General features: G+C 62.1%; 1 protein-coding gene and 1 long non-coding RNA gene across 7 annotated transcripts in view; one reads left to right on the top strand and one right to left on the bottom strand.

Annotated features, from left to right (window-relative positions):
- Positions 1–3393: 3393 nt before the first annotated feature.
- LOC118897187 lies at positions 3394–6472 on the bottom strand. 2 transcript variants are annotated; one of them, XR_005020362.1, is made up of 3 exons: positions 6406–6472; positions 4814–5046; positions 3394–3587 (listed from the first exon to the last, which is right to left on the bottom strand). It is a non-coding gene; the product is annotated as an uncharacterized LOC118897187 (long non-coding RNA). The 2 variants fall into 2 exon arrangements; XR_005020363.1 differs by lacking the exon at positions 6406–6472 and adding an exon at positions 6149–6225.
- The window catches only part of ADAMTSL2 (ADAMTS like 2), a 34358-nt gene continuing 17640 nt past the window's right edge, over positions 5974–22691 (top strand). For 3 of the 5 annotated variants that reach the window (XM_036856118.1, XM_036856117.1, XM_036856121.1), the window contains exons 1-8: positions 7949–8731; positions 9570–9645; positions 10782–10884; positions 11391–11536; positions 11670–11793; positions 14615–14695; positions 17043–17218; positions 22061–22409. In XM_036856118.1, the coding sequence (XP_036712013.1) occupies positions 8346–8731; positions 9570–9645; positions 10782–10884; positions 11391–11536; positions 11670–11793; positions 14615–14695; positions 17043–17218; positions 22061–22409 (1441 nt within the window). In that variant the 5' untranslated portion in view covers positions 7949–8345. Of the gene's footprint in view, positions 6219–7942; positions 8732–9569; positions 9646–10781; positions 10885–11390; positions 11537–11669; positions 11794–14614; positions 14696–17042; positions 17219–22060; positions 22410–22691 lie in introns of those variants that run through there. The other 2 variants (XM_036856120.1, XM_036856119.1) reach the window with 2 other exon arrangements.

Here is a 22691-nt window from a genome sequence, read left to right as displayed (position 1 = left end):
TGGGGGCGGGGGTGGCCCGAGGACCCCCCTGCAGAAAGGCTGGGACTCGAGCAGCCCTTTGGCGGGGGTGGCGGAGCGTAGAATGGGGGTCAGGGTGCAGCCTGTGTGTGGCTCCCGTCGGAGACCTGGCCGCCTGGAGACAGGCCAGCTGGCTCGGGGGAAGCCGTCCAGCTCTGAACAGGACTGAAAGGACCCTCGGTTCTCACTGGGGCCAGGGAAGCGATTGGCCTGGGGAGCTGGGTGGGGCAGAGTAGAAGAAGCAGGCCGGTTGCTTTGGGGGTGTTGTGCCCCCAGGCACAGGGCAGGGGGAGCCGGATCGGGCTGGGCTGGGAGCCAGCGGAGACGTGCTCTGGCCTCCCCGTCTTCCGGGCTCCGGTGGTCCCGCCAGCCGACCGGCCGGCGTCCGATACCCCACTCCACCCCACCCTCACCTGCTGGTGCTTGGGCAAAAGCGGACGCCACAGGCGGCGTGCCCTCCTTCTGCCAGGATGCCCTTGCCGGGCTTGCCTCCATGTTCATATTGTAGCCCTGGGCCTCTCCTGACCCCTGGTGCGGGGGGCTCTCCATTTGAAGCCCCACTGCACTGTGTGTGTCTTGAAAACCATTTACACACACAGACATTCATTCAGGGCCGGCATGTGCCAAGCTCTCTTCCTACCTTGTCCCTTTGGGCCGTGTCAGCAGCTGGAGGCGGTGGGGGGGGGAGTGGGGGTGGACGTCTCTCTCTGCCCATTTTACAGAGGAGGAGACTGAGGCCGGGAGAGGAGGGGAGACTGGCCCCTGGCGCGTGCTCCTAGCCGAGGCCCCCAGGCGCATCCCTCCTCTCCCCAGCAGGTGGCGCTGGTCCCAATGGGACCTGGCAGGGCCTGTCCCGGGCAGGGTGGGGGCCGCTGGCGGGGCAGCCACAGCCTGGGGAGCAGGGAGTGGGAGCCGACCCGCCCACCCTCCCCTCCCCCGGGCCCCTCGGCGTGGAGCAGGCCGGTTTTATAGAGGTGCTGAAATGCCCGGAATGCCACACGGCTCCCACCTCCCAGACAGCTGTCTGTCTGCTCAGCCGGCCCAGCAGAGCAGGGCCGGCTGCTGCGTTTGCATGCTCCACGTTTTGAACACCCGACCCGCAGCTCCAGAGCACAGCACAGCAGCCCTTGGCCCTCTGTGTAGGGACCCACTGAGGCCCTCCTGCCCCTGGTGGGAGGGGGTCTGGGTACTGATGCTCCTGATTCCTCCCTTGGGGTCCCCAGGCTGGAGTACCATCTGGGGCCTCTGCAACTGGGGTTGTGACAACATTCGTGTTGGCCTCAGCTAATGACTGAAAATGAGCAGCTCCAGCTGCCTCTGGGCCCCTGAACACCAGCCAGGTGAGCCAGGCGAGGGCCCCGCCCCTTCCTAGCTCTGGGGCCTTGGTGTGCCCTCTGTCTGGTGAGCCTCAGTCTCCTCATCCGCAAAATGGGGCAACCCGTCACTGTCTCATAGTGTCACGGAAGGCATAGGGACAGGCCCTGTGGCAGTGGAGGGGCTGTCCCGGCAGGAGGTGAGCCCCTCACAGCCGGGCTCGGCCTGCGCGCCTGGGCAGCCTGTGAAATCCAGGAGCTCAAGGACGCAGCTCCCGCCAGCCCCACTGCCCCTTGCCCGGCGGTGGTCTGTCCCTGGAGCTCCAGCGGCAGGCTTACTTCCCAGCCCTGACAGGGCCTCCCAGGGCCCCGGGACGAGGCCTTCAGAGGCACCTCCTGCCTGTGCTTGATTCCTTATCACCAACCACCCCCTGCAATTTCTAGGGTCTTCAGGGGCCCTGGGGCCTTCCCTGATCCCTGATGTCTCCCTCCGAAACCCCCAGACCACCAGTGGACCAACCAGTGGTCACAGCTCCCTGTGGGTCTGGAGTCTGGGGGCTTGCTGGAGCCCCTCGGGGTGGGGGAGCCCCGGCCGGCTTCTGGAGGTAGAGGGTGGGGTGGGGGTGGATGTGTGGCCCACCCAGGTCACACACCTGCTAGAGGTCCCAGAGCTGGGGGTGGCAGCCCGCCTCCCAGGCACTGTCCCGTTGAGCTAAGAGAAGGCGCTGGGGTGTTTGCTCCAGATTTGGGGACAAAGGAGCCTCTTTCTAAACACCCCAAGTCCCCCCACTTGAACCTCAAGACTTGGCCTAATAGAAAATGCCAGTGCTGAGAAAGAGGGAGGGGGAGAACTCTATTTTGTGCTCCGGCCTGCTGACCTCCAGTGGTCTGTGGGGGTGGGTCCTCCCTAACGGCCAGCCCGGGCCCAGAGCATCTGCCCGGGGAGCTCACGGGGAGGGACTGGCTGCTGGGCCTCCCTCTGGAGCCTGGTCCTCTTCCAGTCGCCGACCACCTCCAAACTGGCCACATGGTCCCTCAGTGGCCCACTCCCTGTTGGGTACAAGAGCTCTGCTGTCAGAAGGTGCCCAGGGTTGCCCCAGGCTCTGGGTGGGCAGCAGGACATCGGGGGACGGCGTAGAGGTCGTCACCCTCCAGGCCATGCTGGCCGGCCTCTGGGTGCCAGGGTTGAGGACCCACTTCACAGGGGCTCTGGCTCTGGTCCCCGTCTTTCTGAGCTCTGTTTCAGACACTTGGCTGTACAGGACAGGGCCCAGCTCCCGGCGTGACTGTCCAACCACTGGGACCTCCCAAACTGGTCATACCATGGCCCACTGCACCCCTCCCCCACCCGTCCCTTCCCTTCCCCTCCCCAAGTGGGCTCCTCCCCTTCCGCCTTGTTTTCCCACGCTTCACCTCGCTTCCCCTCAGAAATGTGCCCAATTTCCTGTTTGCAAGTTCTTCAGACATCCAGAAAGCTCTGGTGGAAAGATAATCTTCTGAAAAAACGTGTCCACAGCATCTCTAGCCAGGGTCACACAGAGAGTGACGGGGACACCTCACCGTCACCCCAAAGGACTGCCAGGCAAATCCACCCTTCCATGCACTGAGCACCTGGCTAGAGATGCTGGGCCCTGGCAGGTGCTAAGATACAGTGTGAACCAGGAGCAGCCCCCGCTCTGTGGGGTCACAGCCACAGGCCGGGGAAGATCCCGCTCAGTGCGAGAAGCCAGATCAAAGTGCTGGGCCACCTGGTGGGCTTCCTGGAGGAGGTGTCCTCAGAAAATCATCTGGAGGGCCAAGCACGTCCAGATGGGTGTGAAAGAAGGGCTCCAGAGAGGGGACAGCGGGAACCATGATGGGGGCTCTGAGCCATTTCTTTCAGTGACTCTCCAGGGAGCCCCGTGCATCATCAGAGCTGGGAGGCAGCAATTCCGAGGGCCGCTGGGTGACCTGTGGGGCTCAGTGCAAAACGGGGAGCCCCTTGTTCACCAAGCAGGACAAAACTTTCTCATTCCTCCAAGGGCCTCTCCCGAACAATAGGAGTGTTTTTATTTGCTGTTAACGTCGTGCTCCTTTGGGCATGGGGAGCTCGTGGATTGAGTGCCTGGGACCCCACCGGAGACTCCGTCTGATCCTGGCTCCCCAGAGGGCAGAGGGCAGTCCTGAGAGGTGCAGGGGGTAGGAGGTCCCCCAGCAGAAGCTCTGTCTCTCCGTCACTCCATCACCCCATCCAGTGTCGCTCCGAGAACACGAATTCTAAGATAACACGATTAAACCTTCAACACGGTGACGGCAGAGCGTGGACCCCAGGCATGGCCTCTTCTGAGCCTGGGCTGCTCTTCCGGTCACCCACTGTGCTGCTGGTTAGAGCCTTCTTAGGTACTCTGGGTTCTGCCATCCAGGCCTGGCTGTGACCCCATGAGGTGGGTCCCGAGGGCATCTAAGGCCCCGCCAGGAGGCCCAGCCTGACCAGTTCTCCAGAACTGACAGTGGCTCTGCGCTTGGCACTTGACGAGGCCTTCAGAGGCACCTCCTGCCTGTGCTTGATTCTTTATCACCAACCACCCCCCGCAATTTCTAGGGTCTTCAGGGGCCCTGGGGCCTTCCCTGACCCCTGATGTCTCCCTCCGAAACCCCCAGACCACCAGTGGACCAAGCAGTGGTCACAGCTCCCGGTGGGTCTGGAGTCTGGGGGCTTGCTGGAGCCCCTCGGGGTGGGGGAGCCCCAGCCGGCTTCTGGAGGTAGAGGGTGGGGTGGGGGTGGACGTGTGGCCCGCCCAGGCCACACACCTGCTAGAGGTCCCAGAGCTGGGGGTGGCAGCCCGCCTCCCAGGCACTGTCCCTCTGAGCTAAGAGAAGGCGCCGGGGTGTTTGCGTCAGCTGGCTGTAGGGTCCCTCCCAAGGGAAACCGTTAGTCACCCTGGTGCTGGCTGGACGTGGACCCAGCAATGCCGGGAGAGCTCGGGAGTGTGCCCGGGGATGCAGAGCCCTGGCGCTTGGCGGGAGGGGCGGGGGTGGGGGCAGAGGACCCAGAGTGCGAGTGATCAGCAGTGTGTCTGTGAGGGGTCGGTGAGTGTGTGTGCCTGTGTGTGCATTAGCGTGGGCCCGTGTGTGTGCCTGTGAGGTTGTGTGTGTGCGTGCATGCGTGTGTGCACGTGCACCAGTGCCGCGTGACGGGTTCCATCGTGTCTGCGCTTCAGCATGCTGACCCCAGGGGGCAGCGTGGACCTGGGTTTGAGTCTTGGTTCCACCGAACAACTCAGGGGCCCCAGGGGGAAAATGAGATGGATGAGACCTGCCTCCCAGGGGGCCTGGGGAGGATGAACGTGATACAAGAACCTGCCAGATGGAGAGGATGTGCTCAGTGAGGACGCTGGGGTCCCTGATGTGCCGCTCACCAGACGTGCGACCCCGGGCACCACCCAGCAGTCTCGGAGCCTTAGTTCGTCCATCTGTAAAACGGGGCGAGCAAAGATGCTGACCTCGTAGCTCTCAGCACAGAGGAAGAACTCGATGCAGGGCAGCAGGCGTTGTTGGTTTCAGGATCATCTCTGGTTGCCCTCCTCCCCGACCGTTCCTGTTGGTGGCAGAATCTTCCCAGGGGTGGAATGATTCTCAGTCGCCCAGGGAGGCAACTGGAGGAGCTCGCCACAGTTCCTTCCGGCAGGGAGGGTGCAGAGGGGGGGGGGGCTTTCCAGGCGCCACTGGGAGCCATCTGCAGCACAGAGGCAGGGGGATGGATGAAATGGCTCAGGCCCGCCCCACTTCCACCCCCACCGTGTGGAGGTGCGGGGAGGGTGGGCTCCAAGGAGCCTGGTGTGTGGGGCGGGTGCCTGGCGTTGTTTCCGGGGCAACTTGCAATGTCTGGGGTCCCCCCTGGGTGCCCGGGGGCCGGAGTGCGTGCCGCTGGCTCCGTGCTCTGCTCCACGCTCTGACTCAGCAGGAACACAGGCTGGAGCCCCACGCCGGCCTGCCAGGGGCTGCCCAGCTGGCCCGCGCCCAGCCAGGCCGCTGTGCCCTGCCAAGCTGGTGCTGAACATCTGCAGAGTTCCGCGCACCTCCCCCCCCACTGGCTCTGGCCATCCTAGCCGTCTGGTCCGCAGGCCGTGGGCACTTCTGTCCCTTCCCCGGAACCCTCGGCTGAGCCTTGCTGAGTCTCCCTCAGTCCCTCCGCCTGCTCAGGCCTCCGTTTCTCAGGAGAATCTCTCCAAGGCGGGCTGGGTGACCTCAGAGCATGGTGTCCCCTCTCGACCTCAGTCTCTCCGTCCGTAAAACGGAGCTATCGGATTGGATGCCTCATACACCCCAGACTCCATTCTGGGGAGTGGCAGAGACTGGGCCCCCTCTGGAAGCAGAAATCCGTCGGACCAAGCCTGGGGCTCGGCTTTGCCGCCGCCAACCTCCCCTGTGACCCCAGGCCAGTGGGCACTCCGTCTGGACACCCGGACACGCAGTCCCGCGTCCTGGACCCGGGAAGGCGGCCTCCCTGCTCGTGGCCGCGGCAGCAGTCAGCAGGCAGCTGGGCCGGCCTGGCCGGGCTCCAGAGGCGCGGAGCGGGTTAAAGTGTGCGCCAGGCCGGCCGGCGGGCGGCGGGAGGGGGGCAGCCTGGTGGGAAGTGTGAGTTCCTCCCTGTCTGCCTGACAGCTATAAAGGCCGCCGCGCCGCGGAGCTGCCGCTGGGCTGCGCGCCTCCCGGGAACCCCCTCTCGTGGGTGCTCTTTGAAGTGGAGGAGGGAGGCGGCGAGGGGGAGGAGAAGGAAGGGAGAGAGGCCCAGCCCACAGCCCTCTGCGCCCCGAGGCTCCCCCCGCACCGCGCACCTGGCGCCGCCTGCCCGCAGCAGAGGCTCGGCCCCTTTCTTCCGAGGACAACCTGCTGACCCCCGGCCAGGTAGGCCTCCTCCCCCCCGGCTCGCTTCCCGCCGCAGCCCTGCCAGGGCACGAGATGCGGCCCTGAGTGCATGCGTGCCATCCCCGGGCCCCTCGGGGAGCCGTTATGTAACAGGAGCAGGGCTGGTGGGGAGGGGTCCAGACCCTCCCGAGCGCGGGCGACGGGGGCCCCTCAGCTCCTAGCCTACCGCGCCTGAAGCCCTTGTTTGCACGGCAAGTCTCTCCCGCTGGCCGGTGGCTGTTTTTGGACCCCAGGGAGGGATGGATCCCGCGTGAGCCGGGCCTGGCCTGCGGCCAGCGGTGTCTGGGAGCCTTAATGAAAACCAAGTGTGCAGCCGGCTCAGCACCTGTCTTCAGCCTGCAGGCAGGAGCCGGGGCACAGACTGGCCAATGGGACGCCGAGGGGCCTCTGTGCCTGCAGGAGGCTGGGGGGTGCAGATGGAGGCCTGCGGGGGAGGGGCGGCAGCCGGCTGGAGCGGTGGCAGGCTGGATCGCAAGGGCTCCGGCTCCAGGCTCCGGGGTGTGCTGCTGCCTCGTCTGGGGCAGAGAGAGGGCAGGGACATTCTTGGGGTGTGAGGGTGTCATTGGCGTAACTCCTGAAATTTTGCAGGTGCTTGAGCTGTGAGGAAACGAGGGTTTGAAGGAGGAGAGAAGGGGGCAGATGTGGAGTTGGTTTCAGGGCTGGCAGGCGTGGGGGAGGGGGGACTTTCATGCCTTCTTTCCCTGGAATTAGTCCCTGAGTTTGCTCTGGGGTCTGGGGGCTAGTCGGCCACCTGGCTGTGTGGCTTTGGGTGAGTTGGCTCCCCTCTCTGGTTCCAGGCTCTAGGGGGATGGGCTTGATGGCTTCGGAAACTCCTCCAACCCTCTGGCAAGTGACACTCAGGACCTGAGACAAACCCTGGACAGAGGCCACTATAGGCCCCGCTCCTCCCTCTCAGGGACAGAGAGGGGAGGCTGAGGGCCCAGGAGGCTGCAGGCTCCCCTTGATTTGACCCCTGGCAGGGAGGTCCAGGAGTGTTTTGGGCTGAGGGTGCTGACCTCTTGGGAGACAGCCCCGTGGTCCCCGGCCACCCTCACTCCAACACTCCAGAGGCACAAGCTGTGTGTCTTCTCTTGGGAAGGAGGCGGCACAGATGCCTGGGCTCTGCCCGGCGTCGGGTCCCTCCGGGCAGGGGGAAGCTGTGTCCAGGGAGGGAGAGGGCCTGGCAGAGTCTGTGGCATCCATGGACCCCTCCAGCCGCTCCATGTAGCCGATGGGAAGGATCATTCTCCCATGTGGCCAGCAAGTGCCGAACAGATAAAAATCCCAAGGTGCTCTTGCTTGGGTCGGGTCTACCGGCCAAGGTAATGGATCGATCCTCAGCTCCTTCATCCAATGGATGCAGCCTGGGCCTATAGGTGTCCCTGGGTTTCTCTCCAGGCATTCTCCAGGCTGCTCAGTTATTCAGAGGCAAAGCGTGGCCCATGTCCCCAAATGCCCTCAGATCAGGTGGTGCAGGCTTAGCATGCACACCACCACCCTAGTGTCTCAAGCCCGTGCAGGCATCTCTAATCATTCATCGAGCCCTCCCAACAGGGCCACCAGACCGCCACTAGCAACCAATCCCAGATAACCTCAGGCCTCAGCACTGGGTGGGCTCCGGGAGCTTTTCCCCGAAGCGGACTCCAGCCAGCTGGAAGAGGAGCTGGACCTGGCCTGGCAGTGACTGTGCCCTTGCTTCCTAGGATGGATGGCAGATGGCAGCTTTCGCGCTGGGCCTGGTCCCTGCTGGCTCTGGCACTTGTGGCTGGGGGTGCGTCGTCCACAGGGGCCATGGTGAGTGGGGAGCACAATCCTTCGCCCAGGTGGGCTGACGCTGAGGGCTGGGCGGCAGACGTGGGGCAGGGGTCCGGGGGTCCTGGAGTGCCTTCCCAGATCCCCTCCCGCTCCCAGGAACGTGCCTTACAAGCCAGTCAGACCAGCCCCTGAGTGCGGGGCTCCGGCCACTCCAGAGTCCTTGCCGATTCGGCAGGACAGGGGCTGAGCGCTCACCTTCTGAGAGAAGCCCCGGAGTGTGGCGTGTAGACAGGCGGGTTTGGGTCCTGCAGAACCCAGGCCGGGCCCCAGGCTGCTCGGGGGAAAGAAAGGATGGTTAGGTTCAGCCTCAGGATCCCGCCAAGCTCCCAGGATGTTCCAGATCCCCAGATCGGGCAGGACCTGAGGCCCACAGCTCCCTGGGAGGTCCCCCCGAGACCGCCCTGGAGACCTGAGCCCAGGCTTCGAGCAACCCACCCAGGGGGCTATGTCCTCCTGTCCAGGGCACGGGGACGGCAGGCCCGTCCGGCCAGGTGCTCCAGCCTCCTTCTAACTGTCGTGGGGCCTCTCACCCAGGACAACAGCCCAACATCCAACAGCCTGGAGGCGGGCACCGATGCCACCGCCTACTGGTGGGGAGAGTGGACCAAGTGGACAGCGTGTTCCCGCAGCTGCGGGGCTGGGGTGACGTCCCAGGAGCGGCACTGCCTGCAGCAGAGGTGCGGGGCTTGAGCGCGTGGCCCTGAGGGGCTGGCGTGAAAGTGGGGCCGCCTGCACGGGAAAGGGAGGCCTGGGAGGTGGGCAGAGGCTGAGGGGTGGGGGTGGGGGGTCTCGGGCTGGGAGGGGTCTTCAGTATGAGGCTGCACAGGCCAAGTGAGCAAGTCAGTCTTTTCACTGGCCTCCGTTGGGGACGTGGCTTCTGTTGGGTCCCAGGCAACAGAGTCCTGGGGTTCATCCTGCTCCATTTCTAGGGCTCTTTCAATGAGGGGTCAGGCCCACCCTGGGCTTCTCTTCTGAAGACCTGAGTTGAATAAACATGGGGAAAGCATAAGGTGCAGTGGTTACTGTTGGCCAGACCTGGGTTCAAATCTTGCCTCGGCCACTTCCTAGCTGTGTGACCTTGGGCAAGTCACTTAACCTCTCTGAGCATCAGTTTCCTCGTCTGTGGCGTGGAGATTATGCTCGAGCCCACCTGGCATTTCTGAGAATACAAGAGGCAGTGTGTGTGTATGCACTGCAGCACAGGGCCTACGCGTGGTAAATGTTGTTATTTTATTACTAACTCCGTGCCCTAAGACCCTCTGCTGTGCGCTGGGGATAGAGAGGTGAATTGGATCTCACCCCTCCCCCTAAGAAGGGGCTAAGAAACACCCTCAAACTGCCTGAATACCTGCGACATGAGAGGGCTCTGGCGGAGCAGCGGGGCTTGAGTGGGGAGGAAGGAGGCCTCGGTCAGAGGAGGCAGAGCAGGTTGGGGGCAGGGCGGTGGCGAAGCAGCCCAGACGCCGCCCAGGAGCAGAAGCAGGGTCAGGGCTGCAGCCCATGTCCTCCCGCCAGGAGGACGTCTGTCATGGGCACTGGGAACCGGACCTGCACGGGCACGTCCAAGAGGTACCAGCTCTGCAGGGTGCAGGTGAGGCTCCGCCAGCCGGGACCCCCCCCCCCCCCCCCCCCCCCCCCTTCTCTGGCAGGTCTCAGGGCAGCTTCCTGGTGGCCCCGGGCCCTCTGGACACTCTGTCCTGGGCCTGGGTGGTGAGGGCCCCCAGGCTCAGAACCCCCCTTCCTGCATCAGATCAAATCTGTGGTGCCCACTGCGGGCTGCGGGCACATGAGGGGAAAAGGACCCGCTTCTGCTGGCGGAGCTCCAACACGACCTCAAGGTTTGGGGTCTACGGGCGCACGCGGCCCCTGCACTCAGGGTGAACCCTGCTCCCGGTTCTCCCCGGGGGACTGAAGTCACCGGCTGCCGCCCCTGTGCGCGCGCCTCTGCTCTCTGCGCCCTCAGCACCCAAACCTTCTCTGTCAGTCGCGTGCTGCACCGAGGTGGCCGGGTCTGGGCAGGAGGTGCCGACTCTGGCTCAGCCTCCGGTCACCTCTCGATGGGGCCAAAGCCAGTCTGAACCGGACCCCCAGGACGGGGGGCGGGGCAGAGAGATGATGCTGTGTGTCCCCATGTCCCTGCGTCCACGTGTCTGTGTGTCTGTGTGGGCACGTGTGGGGAGCTAGGGGCTGGAGGGAGGCGAGCGGCCATGGCCTCTGTGCTGGCCTCGCCGGTCAGCTGCCCTCCTGACGTGAGCTCGGGAGGGAGCCCTGGCCCAGTTCGGCTCCTGGCCGCGGCGTGAGCAGCTGGGCCCCGCACAGGCCCCTCCCCTCTGCCCCATGGGCTCCTCTTCTGCGAAGTCAAGCCCACGCAGTCAATGCCCGTGTCCCAGGCACTGTGGCTACGGCTGCGGACACACAGATGGGCCCCTGCCCGAGGATGCGGGGCGAGTGGGGACCCCGCGCGAGCACAGCCGAGGCCGGTGTCCCTGCCGCTCCGTGTGCAGCCGGGGAGAAGGCCAGGGTGGTGGGGCTGAAAGGATCCAGCCCAGAGCACGGGGAGGGCCAGCACACGTGGGTGCTGGAGGCCTGGTCCTCCCTCCCTCCGTCCGGAGAGCCCGAGAGACTGAGAGCGAGGCGGAGAGCCACTTCCTGCTCCGCCTGGACAAACATGCTTTTGTCGGGCCGAGTCCCTCCCAGAGCCTCCCGCCCTGTCTTCCCGCTTCCCAGGAGTGTCCGCCGGACGGGAGGAGCTTCCGCGAGGAGCAGTGCATCTCCTTCAACTCCCGTGTGTACAACGGGCGGACGCACCAGTGGAAGCCGCTCTATCCTGGTACTGTGGCCCTGGGCCACCCAGCAGGGAATTCCCTGGCAGGATCTGTACCTGACGGCCACCTCCTGGGGACTGTGGGAGGGAATGTCCTCGTCCAGTGGGTAGGCAGGTGGGGAAACAGGCCCAGAGGGAGGGGTCTTGTCGAAGGTCATAAGTAGTTCAGGCGGCGGTGTGAATGACTTGGGCTCTCCCGCTCACCGGGTAAGTGCAGGGTCCCCAGGACCACCGGCAGCCCAGGGCCATCAAGTCGGCTCAGACCTCCTGCAGAGGGGACACTGCCCCCCCACTCACAGGGAGGCAGAGGCTGGACTTCCGGAGCCTGGGCTGGGCCAGATCACCTGCATCTTGGTCCGTTTCTGCCACTGAGACCCCGGGCAAGTTCTTTCCATTCTCCAGGCCTCTGTTTCCCCATCTGTGCCTTGAAAGAAGTGCTGTCTCGGTGAGGGGGAGGGGAAGTCCCTGACTCTGGCCCCCCAGCTGCCCTGAGACCCTGTCTCCCCCATCAGATGACTACGTACACATCTCCAGCAAGCCGTGCGACCTGCACTGCACCACCGCGGACGGCCAGCGGCAGCTCATGGTCCCCGCCCGCGACGGCACGTCCTGCAAGCTTGCCGACCTGCGAGGGGTCTGCGTGTCTGGAAAATGTGAGGTTGTTCAACATTGTAGCAGAAGTACCACCGGTCTCCTTGCGCCGGCCGCCCGCCTGTCCGCCCAGGCAGTGGCGGCCCCGGGGCCCGGGCCTCAGCGCCCTCCCAGCAGCCTCTCCACCTCCCTTCCTGCAGCCCATCGGCTGTGACGGTGTGCTCTTCTCCACCCACACGCTGGACAAGTGTGGCGTCTGCCAGGGGGACGGAAGCAGCTGCACCCACGTGACAGGCAACTACCGCAAGGGGAACGCCCACCTGGGTAAGAGCCCCTGCTGCTCTGGGTCCAGGGCCCGTGGGATCCCGCCGCCAGCTGCTAAGTGACTGTGCAGGGTCCTTCCCCTCCTGGGCCCCCGGATCCTCCACCCAGGCCCAGCAGGGCTGGCCAGTGGCTCTGTAAGGCCCCCATGGGCTATAGGAAGAGGAGCAGCTCTGTGTTGAGCACCTGCTGGATACCAGGTGCCGCAGTGCTCACGGGGCTTGGGGACCCCATTTGACCTAAGCGCAACCTCCAGGGAGATGTTAATACCATTCTTAAAAGGGGGAAACTGAGGCACGTGTTCCGTCCTCACCGCTGATATGAGATTGATGTCTGGGCACACAGATTCTGGGGCCTAAGCTCTCAAACCCGAGTTTCAAGGGCTGAAGGGGTGCCCAGGCTCCCGCCAGCTGCGGGCCGACCGCAGCACAGAGCCAGCCCCTTTCTTCCCCAGGCAGCAGCTTGTCAGTTTTCACGGCTGTGCCCATTTGGCTTCATGTTTGCATGCAGCTCTGGTCCAGACCTCCTGAGGGTTGGGAGAGGGACGGGCAGGGGGGTCTGTGAATGCTTTAGGACTTTGCACTTTTGGAAGGATGTTGCTTACAATACTCAGTCTTGAACTGAATACATTCCTGGGTCTCAGTTAACGCTTGTGGGATTAAACTGGGTTATCACAGCCTCCAGACTGGGAAAGGTAGGGCAGCTTGAAACCCATTTAACAGATGGGGAAACTGAGGCCCAGGGCGGGACTTGCCGGCTCGAGGTCCCCCAGTGAGGCCAGGCGCGTCTGGACTTGAACCAACCCCTTGAGAGCCCCCAAGGACCTGGCTGTCGGGACCCCCACGTGTCCTGGAGGTGGAGGGGACGGACAATTTCGGAGTTAGAGTTAGGGCTTGGACGAGGGACCCAGGGATGGACATGCCGACTGAGGAGAGGCAGGGTAAGGAAAGGAGGGGAGTCTTTAGCGGAAGCCCAGCCGGACAGGGGTCTGAATAAGGCATGGCGAGCACAGCGGGCAGAGGCCGCTTTCTTCAGAGGCCTCGCTATGGGAGGGGCACGGGCAAAGACATCGCGCCTTTCCTCCCTTCCTTTCACAAACCTGCTTCTGGGACCTTCCGCCAGATCCTGGGGCGTGGAGCTGGCAGAGGCAGGGTTCAGAGGATGCGTCTCTTTCTGAGCGCCTCCTGGGTGCCAGGCGCTGCAGTAAGGTTCATGCCCGCATGGAGCTCTCAGCTTGGGGATCCGGGGCTGACCCTTAACCAAGCCCACCTATAACTCTACCAAGTGCTTTCTGTGCACGGAGCCAAGTGCAGCACGGTTAACTCGCTTCCAGCTCTCGACTCCGGGCAGAGACTACCACTGTTGTCATTTTACAGATGTGGAAACAGAGAGGTTAAGAAACTAGGTTAAAGTCACATAGCCAGAAGAGGCAGAGGTGGGTGTGAACCCAGACAGCCTGCTCCCGGGTCTGTGGTCCTAAGCACTGACCCACAAGCTCCCCTGGTAGATGTGTGGTAGCTATGGTGAAGAATCTCGGAGCTGGTTGCCAATTTAAAAATTAACACATATAAACCTTCATTTAAGTAAATGATATTTAAGCAAAGTCACCATTTCCTAATCGTTTTACCTCTATAACTATTGTGTCTGTCAGCTGGAAATACTAGGGGAGCAGGTAAACGACTGTGTCCCTTTTCCCGACTCTGCGCCCAGCGACGCAAGCTGGCAGCTTGAAATCGGCCACAGTGGGTGGAAGCGCTTGTACTCCGGAAACCGGCCGATACTGCAGGTCACAGCTGCTCCTGCCCTCCTGCCAAGAGAGCCAGTGGTTAAGCATTTAGGTGCACCCCGCTGGCCGGAAGGACCAGCTCAGGGTCTTCAGGGGGCTGTAAAGGGGGGCGGCCGGCAGGAGCAGCTCACCCGGCAGGCGGGCCCATGTGCTGCCCCTATGGGTGACTTGAGCATCGGCCCCAGCAAACCTGATTCGAGAACCCCCTCGCCATCTTCTCCTGGAAGGCTTTTCATTCTGAGGGCTTTAAAAAAATCTCGCCTCCTTCTCCCAGCAAACCCTCTACCACCTGCTGGCAGCACGGTCCCTTCGTCAGACCTCCGCCCCCCAAGACCCTTGGTCCCTTTGCTGGGGGCTCTGTGAGGGTCTCCGTGGCCTGCCGCCCCACCTGACCGGGGCCTTCGATGACAGGCCCTGAGCTGGGGCCTCGTACTTTCTCATTTACACCTTTGAATGTAGCAAGCCTTTACAATCAACGTGATGGTACGACAATGTGGGTTTCTAAAATAACACCAGTGACGACGCCCTCAGGGCCAGGCTCTGTGCTACCCAGAATCTCCTCCGTCATCTGGAGTGGGGGCCGTCATCCCTGTACAGGCGAGAAAACTGAGGCCCAAGTGCTCCAGCAGCCTGCTCAGGGTCACCTTGGTGATAGTGGCAGAGCAGGACCCAAGTATGTTGACTCCAGCAGATGTACGGTCCCCGTGGCCTGTGGTGTGCCTCGGGAGGAACAGGGCAGGTACCAGGGAGCGTCACCCACAGCCTTGGTAGGAAAGTGTCTCGGAACCGGGGAATGCTGGGGCCGTGCCGGAGCGGCGGGTCAGCTCTCCCGTGGCAGGGCGTGTTCCGGCAGCTCTTGGACTTGCCTCTCGGGCCCCAGGTGCCCAGCTCTGGAAGCGGGGAGGGGCTGCCCTTAGACACTGCCCCTCACACACCGGGAGTGCAGGACGGTGGTGACTGCAATCCAGAGTCGCCTTTCCAATCGAGAGGCGGTGGCCACAGCCGACCTGCTGCTCACCGTCGTTCCGTCTCCCCCAGGTTACTCTCTGGTGACCCACATCCCGGCCGGCGCCCGAGACATCCAGATCGTGGAGCGGAAGAAGTCTGCGGACGTCCTAGGTGTGTATGTGGGGCCTGGGTGGCTTCACAGGGGCTTATGGCTTTGCATGGGGTGAAATGTGTGGGTTATGTGTGGACGGGGGACACTTGACCTTGGGTCCCTTCTTGCAGGAGAGGGATGGCCCCAGAAGCCAGAGCTTGACCCGGGTGCATGTGTGTAGCATGTGGCGGGGTGGGGGGGGGTCTTAGGGAAGCTGACCTCACCCCCATGTGTGCAGAGGTCTTGCACTCAGAGTTGCTTAATAATGGCGGGGGTCATGACTCAGGCAGTGAGTTCCCTGTCCCTGGAGGGCCAGGCACAGGCAAAAGCTGGAGGTGCTGGCGGCGGCCTCTCTGCTCCCCCCGCTGCCCCCCCAGGTCCGAGGAGTGAGACTCTGGGGCTGAGAAGGTTGAGGCAGAGCGAGAAGGAGTCTGAGGCCAAGGGTGACGAGAAGCAGGGGTGGGGTTCAAACTCCCATCTGGGTCCCTCAAGTTGATGTTTTGGCCACTGGGCTGTCTCTGGTGGGAAGCTGGATTCAGTGGGGGTCCTTGACTTGAGGATTCTGGCGTCATTTGCACGGTGGCTGAGGCGGTGAGGCCCCATGTTGGTGACAATTTCTGGAAGGGCTCCCTGTGTAGTGGGAAGTTGGCGGGGCAAGGCACCTTGTCTGCACCCCGGAGGGAGCCCCTTCTGGCCGAGGAGGGCAGGTACTGACATCTGTGAGCCGATCTGCACAGGGCAGGTGGGGGACCCGGGCAGGGCTCACCTCCCTCCCTCTCAGGGCAGCTTCTCGGGGGCCAGGGCTGGTGGGGCGCGACCACCCTTCTAAGGGGACACTGGGGTGGACGGTGGGTCTTTGCTAAAGGTCCTCAAGGTTGAACCCAGCACGGGCTCTCAGTCCTTCAGGCCCCGGGGCCCCAGTGCCTGGGGCCCTGAGCTCCAGCCCCCAGCCGGCGGGTCTGCACGCTCCAGGCCCCAGCCCCTGCGGCCCGAGCACGGGGGCCAGGCCTCTGCCAGGCCGGTTGCTCTGTGGCCCGCTGGGAGGGTGGTGAGGCCAGGAAACACCGTGTTCCCAGAGCTGGCTGCAAAGCCATCGTTCTTGAAACAGACGCGTGGAAATACCAAGGGCGGCCTCAGAGCACTGGGAAAGCCGCAGGAAGGAAGGTCATTACTGTCAGGAAACAGGTTTTGGACGCGGGCCGGGGATTTAACCCTGTGCACAAACCCAGCCCCTACGTGTCCCCCTCGCCCAGCTCCGGCTCTTATCCCCGTTAGTTTTCGACGCTGCCACACGGAGGGTGTTTTTCCAGCAGACGCGTCCTGCTTGCTGCATCTGCCTGATAATAAATTAACCGCCCGTCTCCTCTGCTCGGAGTTGCATCAGGAGCTTTGGAAGCTGAACTCTTCCCCACCTTCGGGCCAGTTCCTGGAACGGGCTCTAAAGAAACCCTCTGGAAGACACACTGTCCCCGAGGTGGAGCCCTGCCCCCCGGCCCCGGGGCCCCCAGGGAGGGCCAGCCGCCCCGGCTCTGGACGGATGTCCCAGCCCATTGCGGGGGGCTGCATGTGCGTTCCCGCTGTCTGGGCGTCATCTCGCTCCAGTTCTGGGAGTGGATGTCTCTCTGAAGCCCTTGGTTCCACGTGTCCACCGGCACCCTGCCTCAGAGAGGGGCTGACTGGGAGCCATACCGGGGAGAATGGGCCGATCCGGCAAGTGGTCAGCCGGCTCCCCCGGTCTGGGCGGCAGAATGTCACGCTCCCAGCGAGAGCACGGAACTGGTCAGCTTGGGGTGGTCAGGTAGGGCCCGCTGGGGCCGCTGGGACAGGGCTGCAGGGTCGCTCAGCGTGGGCCCTGGCGGGACACTGCGGTCCCCTCCCCATGTCGGGGGAGGGGAAGCTGGGGGTGCCAACTCACCCCGGCTCACATGGGGAAGTCTGCAGCAGAGCCAGGCAGGGTGGCCCGGCCCCAACCTGGCGGACACCGGCTGTCCAGCGTGTGTCTCGACCTGGCCGCTTGGTCCCTACGTTTTTCATCACCTCTCAGCCCCAGCCCCTTCGGAGGCGGCCGGAACGGCAGGACCACGTGGGCCCTGGGCCAGCCATCTTCAGTGGTCCAGACAAGCCCTTGTTTATTGTAGGCTGATAGGAAGGAGGACCCACGTCTCCCTGGCCAGGGCCACATGCCGTGCGCAAACAGAGCGCCCCACTCCCACGACATGGACTCTCCTGTCTTTGGGTGTTTGGGGAGGGTCACGGGGATCCACAGGCCGGCCAGAGGCCCCGAGCGCGAGGTCCTGCCCCTCCCTGCCCCTCCATCCCCGCTCCGGCCGCTCCGGCTCAGGTGACCAGGCAGCTGTGCCCTTTCAGCTCTTGCAGATGAAGCCGGCTACTACTTCTTCAATGGCAACTTCAAGGTGGACAGCCCCAAGAACTTCAACATCGCCGGCACCGTGGTCAAGTACCGGCGGCCCATGGACGTGTACGAGACGGGAATCGAGTACATCGTGGCGCAGGGGCCCACCAACCAGGGCCTGAACGTCATGGTGCGTGGGCCGCGGCTCCGGGGCTTCCCCAGAAGCCGGCAGCAGGCCGGGGCCTCCGGGCCAGCGACTCCGCGCAGCTCGGGGTGGGCCTCATTCCTTCAGTCCCTCGTTCACTCACTGAGTCACTCCCTCATCCCAGCCCTCACTCAGATTTTCATTCCTTCACTAGTCTCCCATTTACTCATTAATTCATTTACCTGTTCACTTGCTCACCCAAGCACCGGCTCGCTCACCCTCTCACTTGTGTGAACCTCCTCTCCTTCTCCTCCCTCCCCTCCCTCCTCTCTCCCCTCCCTCCCTCCCTCCTTCCTTCCTTCCTTCCTTCCTTCCTTCCTTCCTTCCTTCCTTCCTTCCTTCCTTCCCTCTGTTAGCACCCCTGGAGGACGTGCACAGCAGGAGGTTCTGTGCAGGGCATCAGGAACTGTGTGGGGAGATGAGAACAGAAGGCTGGATGGGGTACAGGGATGCAGGACCCACTCCACACTCCACAGTTGGGGGTTCAAGCCCCCCATGTACTTCCCTACCCTCGGCCCCATGACACTGTGGCATTCCCGCCAGGTCCTCGATGCTGAGGGACCATGGCAGTGCTTGTCATGGCCGTCCCCCTGACGCTGCACCCAGGATGCTCATGGCTTCTGGGGGGGAGTGCATGGGGCATGAGTAGAGGGCAAGAGAGTTTGGCTTGTTATGGCCAGCGTGCCGGGACTTTTCCCGTGGCTACTGTCTAGAAATGAATGGCATTGCCGCTTGGTGCCCCAGATCTGAAAATGCAGAGGAATTATCACTGAAGTCAGGTGATGTCAAGAGGCTCTTGGAGGCCTGCCGGCTTTCATGGAGGCTGAGGGATACGGTGGGGACAGAGCCCACCCACCTGACCAATGCCAGAGGCTGGCCCATGGCAGGTGGCAAAGACGTTCTATCTCTCACCCGGTTGTTTCGTGCCCGTCCCAGGGTGGGCACCCCATAGTGTGCATTAACAGGTGATCCAGAGACCTTCACGTGTTATGTCTCCTCCATTGATCCAACCACGCGTGTCTTCTCCAGACCTCCTCATCCCCGATCTTAAAGTCTTTTCCATCCAGGCTTCTGACCAACCGGCCAAGCCAAGTGCACTGCCCACGAGTCAGTATTTATTCTTACTTAGGGCCACTCTGCCTGCCAAACAAATTGGGTGACCACCTTACATGTACTGCCTGAAGCCCTCTGGGAGGATTTTCCTTCACAGCAACTTTTCAGGGCTACCCTGAATCAGATCCCATTTTCAGCTCGCACCCCCAGACCATCTGACCCAGCTCAGAGTCAAGTTTTGCCATTTTGCTCCTCTCCGTCTTCATCCTAAGGGTACACGGTGCAGCCGTAGCTGTGAGCTAAGAGTCTTGGATGCTGGGAGATTGGGTCACCTGCTGATGAGCTTTCCGTCCCTCTAGCCCTGGATTGCTGCTGGGCCCTCCTGACCCCGTAACTTAACGGAGTTGAGAGGCCTCATGTTATAATGTTCGGCTCTGGCTGTGTGGGTCACTTGATGTCCTGTGGTCAAAGGGTCATCTCTAGTAGGGCCTGATAGCACACCAGGAGCTTTTCTCAAATAACGTCTATTTATTTTAGGTGATATGGCCTTCCTCTAGAATACTAGGGGTCTACGTTATCATTTTCTTAACAAAGTTTGCCAGAAACTCCACAGTCCATCTTTCCCCACCACAGACACCTTTATTACTGCAGGGGCTGCTGGGTATTACAGCCCAGGTGGTGGGCTGCTTGCACCACAGCCTGGACCTCCTGCAGAGCCCTTTCTCCTCAGGACCCCACTCAAGGCAAATCCAGTATATGGATTGGACCAATATTCCCTGATGTGGAATATGTTGTGTCCAAAATTCTTCATGATTGGGGGGATGAGATATTATAAGTTTCCCTTTATTTTCAAGGAGATGTCTTGTTCTGCCCTAGACTACTGGACCCTGAGATTTTCACTGATGTGGGGCCAGTCTTCACAGGGGTTAATCTCCTATCCTCTGGAATACGTATGTTTTACCAAGGCCTCCAGTGCCCCTTCCTGCTCATCAGGTCTGATGAACATGATGTCGTCAACGTAGAGGACCAATGTCATGTTCTGTAGGATGGTCCAGACCCGTTTGTACTGTGTTATGACGGGAAGCGGGACAGTCACCATAGCCCTGGGTCAGAACTGTAAATGTGTGAAACAGAGCTGCTTCCGCTTCTCCTTCCTGATGGGGGTAGAAAAGAATTTGCCAGATGGATGGCCACATATGGTCAACTTGAGGGCATGTTAATCTGCTCTAGAAAAGATGCCACATCAGTCCCAAAGCTGCAACTGGGGCTACTGCTCGGTCGAGCTTGCAGGAATTCACTGCCACCCTCCTGGATCTGTCTTGCTTTTGCAGGGGCCAAACTGTGGAATTAAATGGGGGCTATGATGGGATCAGCACCCCTGCATCCTTTAGGTCTTTGAGCGGCACTAATCTCTGTGTTTTCCCCCCAGGATGCAATATGGTTTCTGATTTACTCCCCGCCCAGGTCAAGGAGCCAACAGGAGAGCTCTGCTGACTCCCAGTTATGCGTTTGGGGGCTGGGTGAGCCTTGGATCCAGCGGATAGACTGTCAGCCGGACCTGGGCCTTGTTTGGGCCATTACTTGTCATCCACGTGCTCTCACCGTAACGGGGACAGTTATGATGCTTTGGGTCCCTGGTTAACAGTGACAACATGAACCCTGGTCCCACAATGTCTACCCGTTTCTCCACTGAGCAGCTCACCAAGTAAACAGCTGTGGGCTCTTTGGCGGAAGAACTGGGGGAGTCATGACCATATCAGTTAGTTGGGGATCCTTCTTCCCGGGGATCTGGCTGTTCCATCCTTCAGCAGATTCTGGGTCTAAAAAGTGGTCCAGGAAACCGGGCAGGGACAGTTACTCTTACGTGGCAGCTGCCCTCTGCTTCGTGATCATCCACCCTCGATTTCTTCTGATCATACAGATTGAGAAGAACCTTTTCTGGGCCCATGCGTTTGTCCCCTAGGAGTCCTTTGTTCTATCAGCCGTGTCCAAAGGCGGCTCAAGCTCCCTGGCTACCGTGTCAACCTTATTGCTTGTTACGGTACCTGAGCCCCCTTGCTCTGATTATCATGGACAGTTCAGCTCTGTACTCGCATCTCCTGCCACCGGCCCTGGCCTATGAGGGCACCCAACACCATCCCTCTAGGTGTCCCGCTGAGTGGTGTTGGTGACTCTTCACCACCACGCTTCCTTTCACTGTGGCGGCCGGAATGTCCTCCAGGTGATCCTGCAGAAAATAGTCACCTGGCGGCTTTTCCAGCCTTTTCCTCCCTCTTCTGTCGTCCGCTGTGGTGGTGCCAGCACGGGTCCTCCCCTCAGTGTCGGCCTCACCTTCTCCGGGGTGCTTGCGAACGTGGTCCCTCCTCCATCCTGAGCCAGGGCCCCCATAGGAGAGACTCCCCCCATCCAGGCTCAGCTTCTGCTGTCTGCCGCGGCTGGTTCTGCAGGGTCGTTGCCGACGGCCCCTTCTCCCCCGAGCAGCCCCGGGGCTCCCCTGAGTAGGTGAAGAGGGCACTTAACGTGAGCCATCAGCCAGGTGGCCTGGGGAGGAGGTGGGCAAGGGCCTCAGGGAGGCAGAGGTCTCCGTACCATCTTCAGGCGAGGGCCAGGTGCTGGCCTTAACAGCGAGGAATGGCCACTTTTTAGGCTCAAAGATTCAGGGGAATCTGAGATTTCAAAATTTTTAAGCAGATTGACTCAGACCCCCATGCCCCAAGTCTCCTCCCGGTCGGGCTCTTGGCGAGGTGGAGAAGCCAACACGCCCCGGCTCTCTGACTCTCTTCTACCTTTTCTGGCCCTGCTGGAGGACATGCGAGTCTCTGTGTAACACCTAGGAGGCCCTCTGGCTTGGCCTTAGGTTGGAGGTTTGGTGGTGATGTCACCCTAACCTTTCACTGTCTATCTCCAAAGCGCCACATTCCATAGAACTTTCTCCTTTCTCAAGGTACACCCCAAGCCCGGCCAACTCCCAACACTTGAGACATGGCACCCAAAGCACATTTTCTTCCTCTGATGTCTCATTCCAGCCTGCCACCTGGGGGGATCTCAGGGGTCCATGCACCACCAGGGAGGGCTCGTGTCGCCCCTGCTGGCGGGGGATCCTGCTCCAAACTCCCATTTGAGAGCTGCTTCCTGGGGCTTCTGACACCAGCTGACTTAGGCGGCGTCCCTGGAAAGAGCCACGAGCACTCAGCGGGGGGAGCAGGACAGGCAGGGGAAAAAGCTGGGGGGCGATGCAGTCTCGACAGAAGCCTCAGCCCATCCCCCAGTCACCTCTGATGCTGGGATGGTCCTCAGGGGCCTGGGCCCTGGCACTTCTGCTCGGCTGGCAGTGGGGGGCTCTGGGGGGAAGGTGGTGGGGACAGTGCACTCTTATTACTTGGGATTTCTGGCACGTGGTGATAGTAAAATGCAGGTTGGGTTTTAATTGGTTTTCTTACCTTTAAAACATTCTCTGCACCCCGCGCACCCTTCACTCCCTGTGCCTGGGGTGGACGGCCCCCTCCCGGGCCGTGCTCGCCCGTCTTTGGACACGGACTGCCCCTGGGGCCACGCATAGCCTTGGGTGGGCGTGGCAGCGTTCTTCGGTCAAGGGTGAGTCCCTGGGAAGGACTCAGCTGCAGGCCGCAGCAGGAAACCCTTTTGCAGCTCAGGGACGAGCGTCTTCCGTCCTCAAGGGGCCTGTGGGCAGTGGGCCTCAGCCGCCACTCCAGGTTGGTGGGGAAGGGGCTGGGGCGAGGAAGGGCTGGGATCCCACTTCTTCTCCTCCCCCAGGTGTGGAACCAGAACGGCAAAAGCCCCTCCATCACCTTTGAGTACACGCTGCTGCAGCCGCCGCATGCCCACCGCATCCAGCCCATCTACTACAGCTTCTCAGAGCCCGCCTCAGACAGCGCCGAGAGCCAGGAGCTGGACGGGGCAGGGCTGGTGGGCTTCCTTCAGCACAACGGCTCCCTCTACGGCCAGGCCTCCTCGGAGCAGCTGGGCCTGGACAACCGACTGTTCGGCCACCGGGGCCCGGGGATCGAGCTGGGTCTGAGCAAAGGCCAGGAGACCAACGAGGTGTGCGCGCAGGCCAGCGGCAGGGCCTGCGAGGGGCCCCCCAGGGGCAAGGGCTTCCGAGGTAACCAGGAGGAGGGGCGGGGTGGGGCGGGGCTTCCTAGGGAGAGGGGCCTCGGGTGAAGGGTCTTCAGAACCCGGCACCTGCAGAAGAGGGTGACAGAGGTGCCGGTTCCGTGCAGGCTGACGGGGCAGGCCCAGGGCCGGCCCTTAGCAGACATCCTCTGCACATACCTTCTTCCAGGTGGGTATGGTTATCCCCATTTGACAGGTAGGGAGACTGAGGCTTAGAGAGAGAGAGGTCTTGCCCATGTCACACAGTCCACCACGGAGGAGCTGGGGGCAA

This window comes from Balaenoptera musculus, chromosome 6 (genome assembly GCF_009873245.2).
Source record: "Balaenoptera musculus isolate JJ_BM4_2016_0621 chromosome 6, mBalMus1.pri.v3, whole genome shotgun sequence".
Taxonomy (NCBI): domain Eukaryota; kingdom Metazoa; phylum Chordata; class Mammalia; order Artiodactyla; family Balaenopteridae; genus Balaenoptera; species Balaenoptera musculus.
Note: the sequence above shows the minus strand (reverse complement) of the source record. Positions and strands in the feature narration are given on the sequence as shown.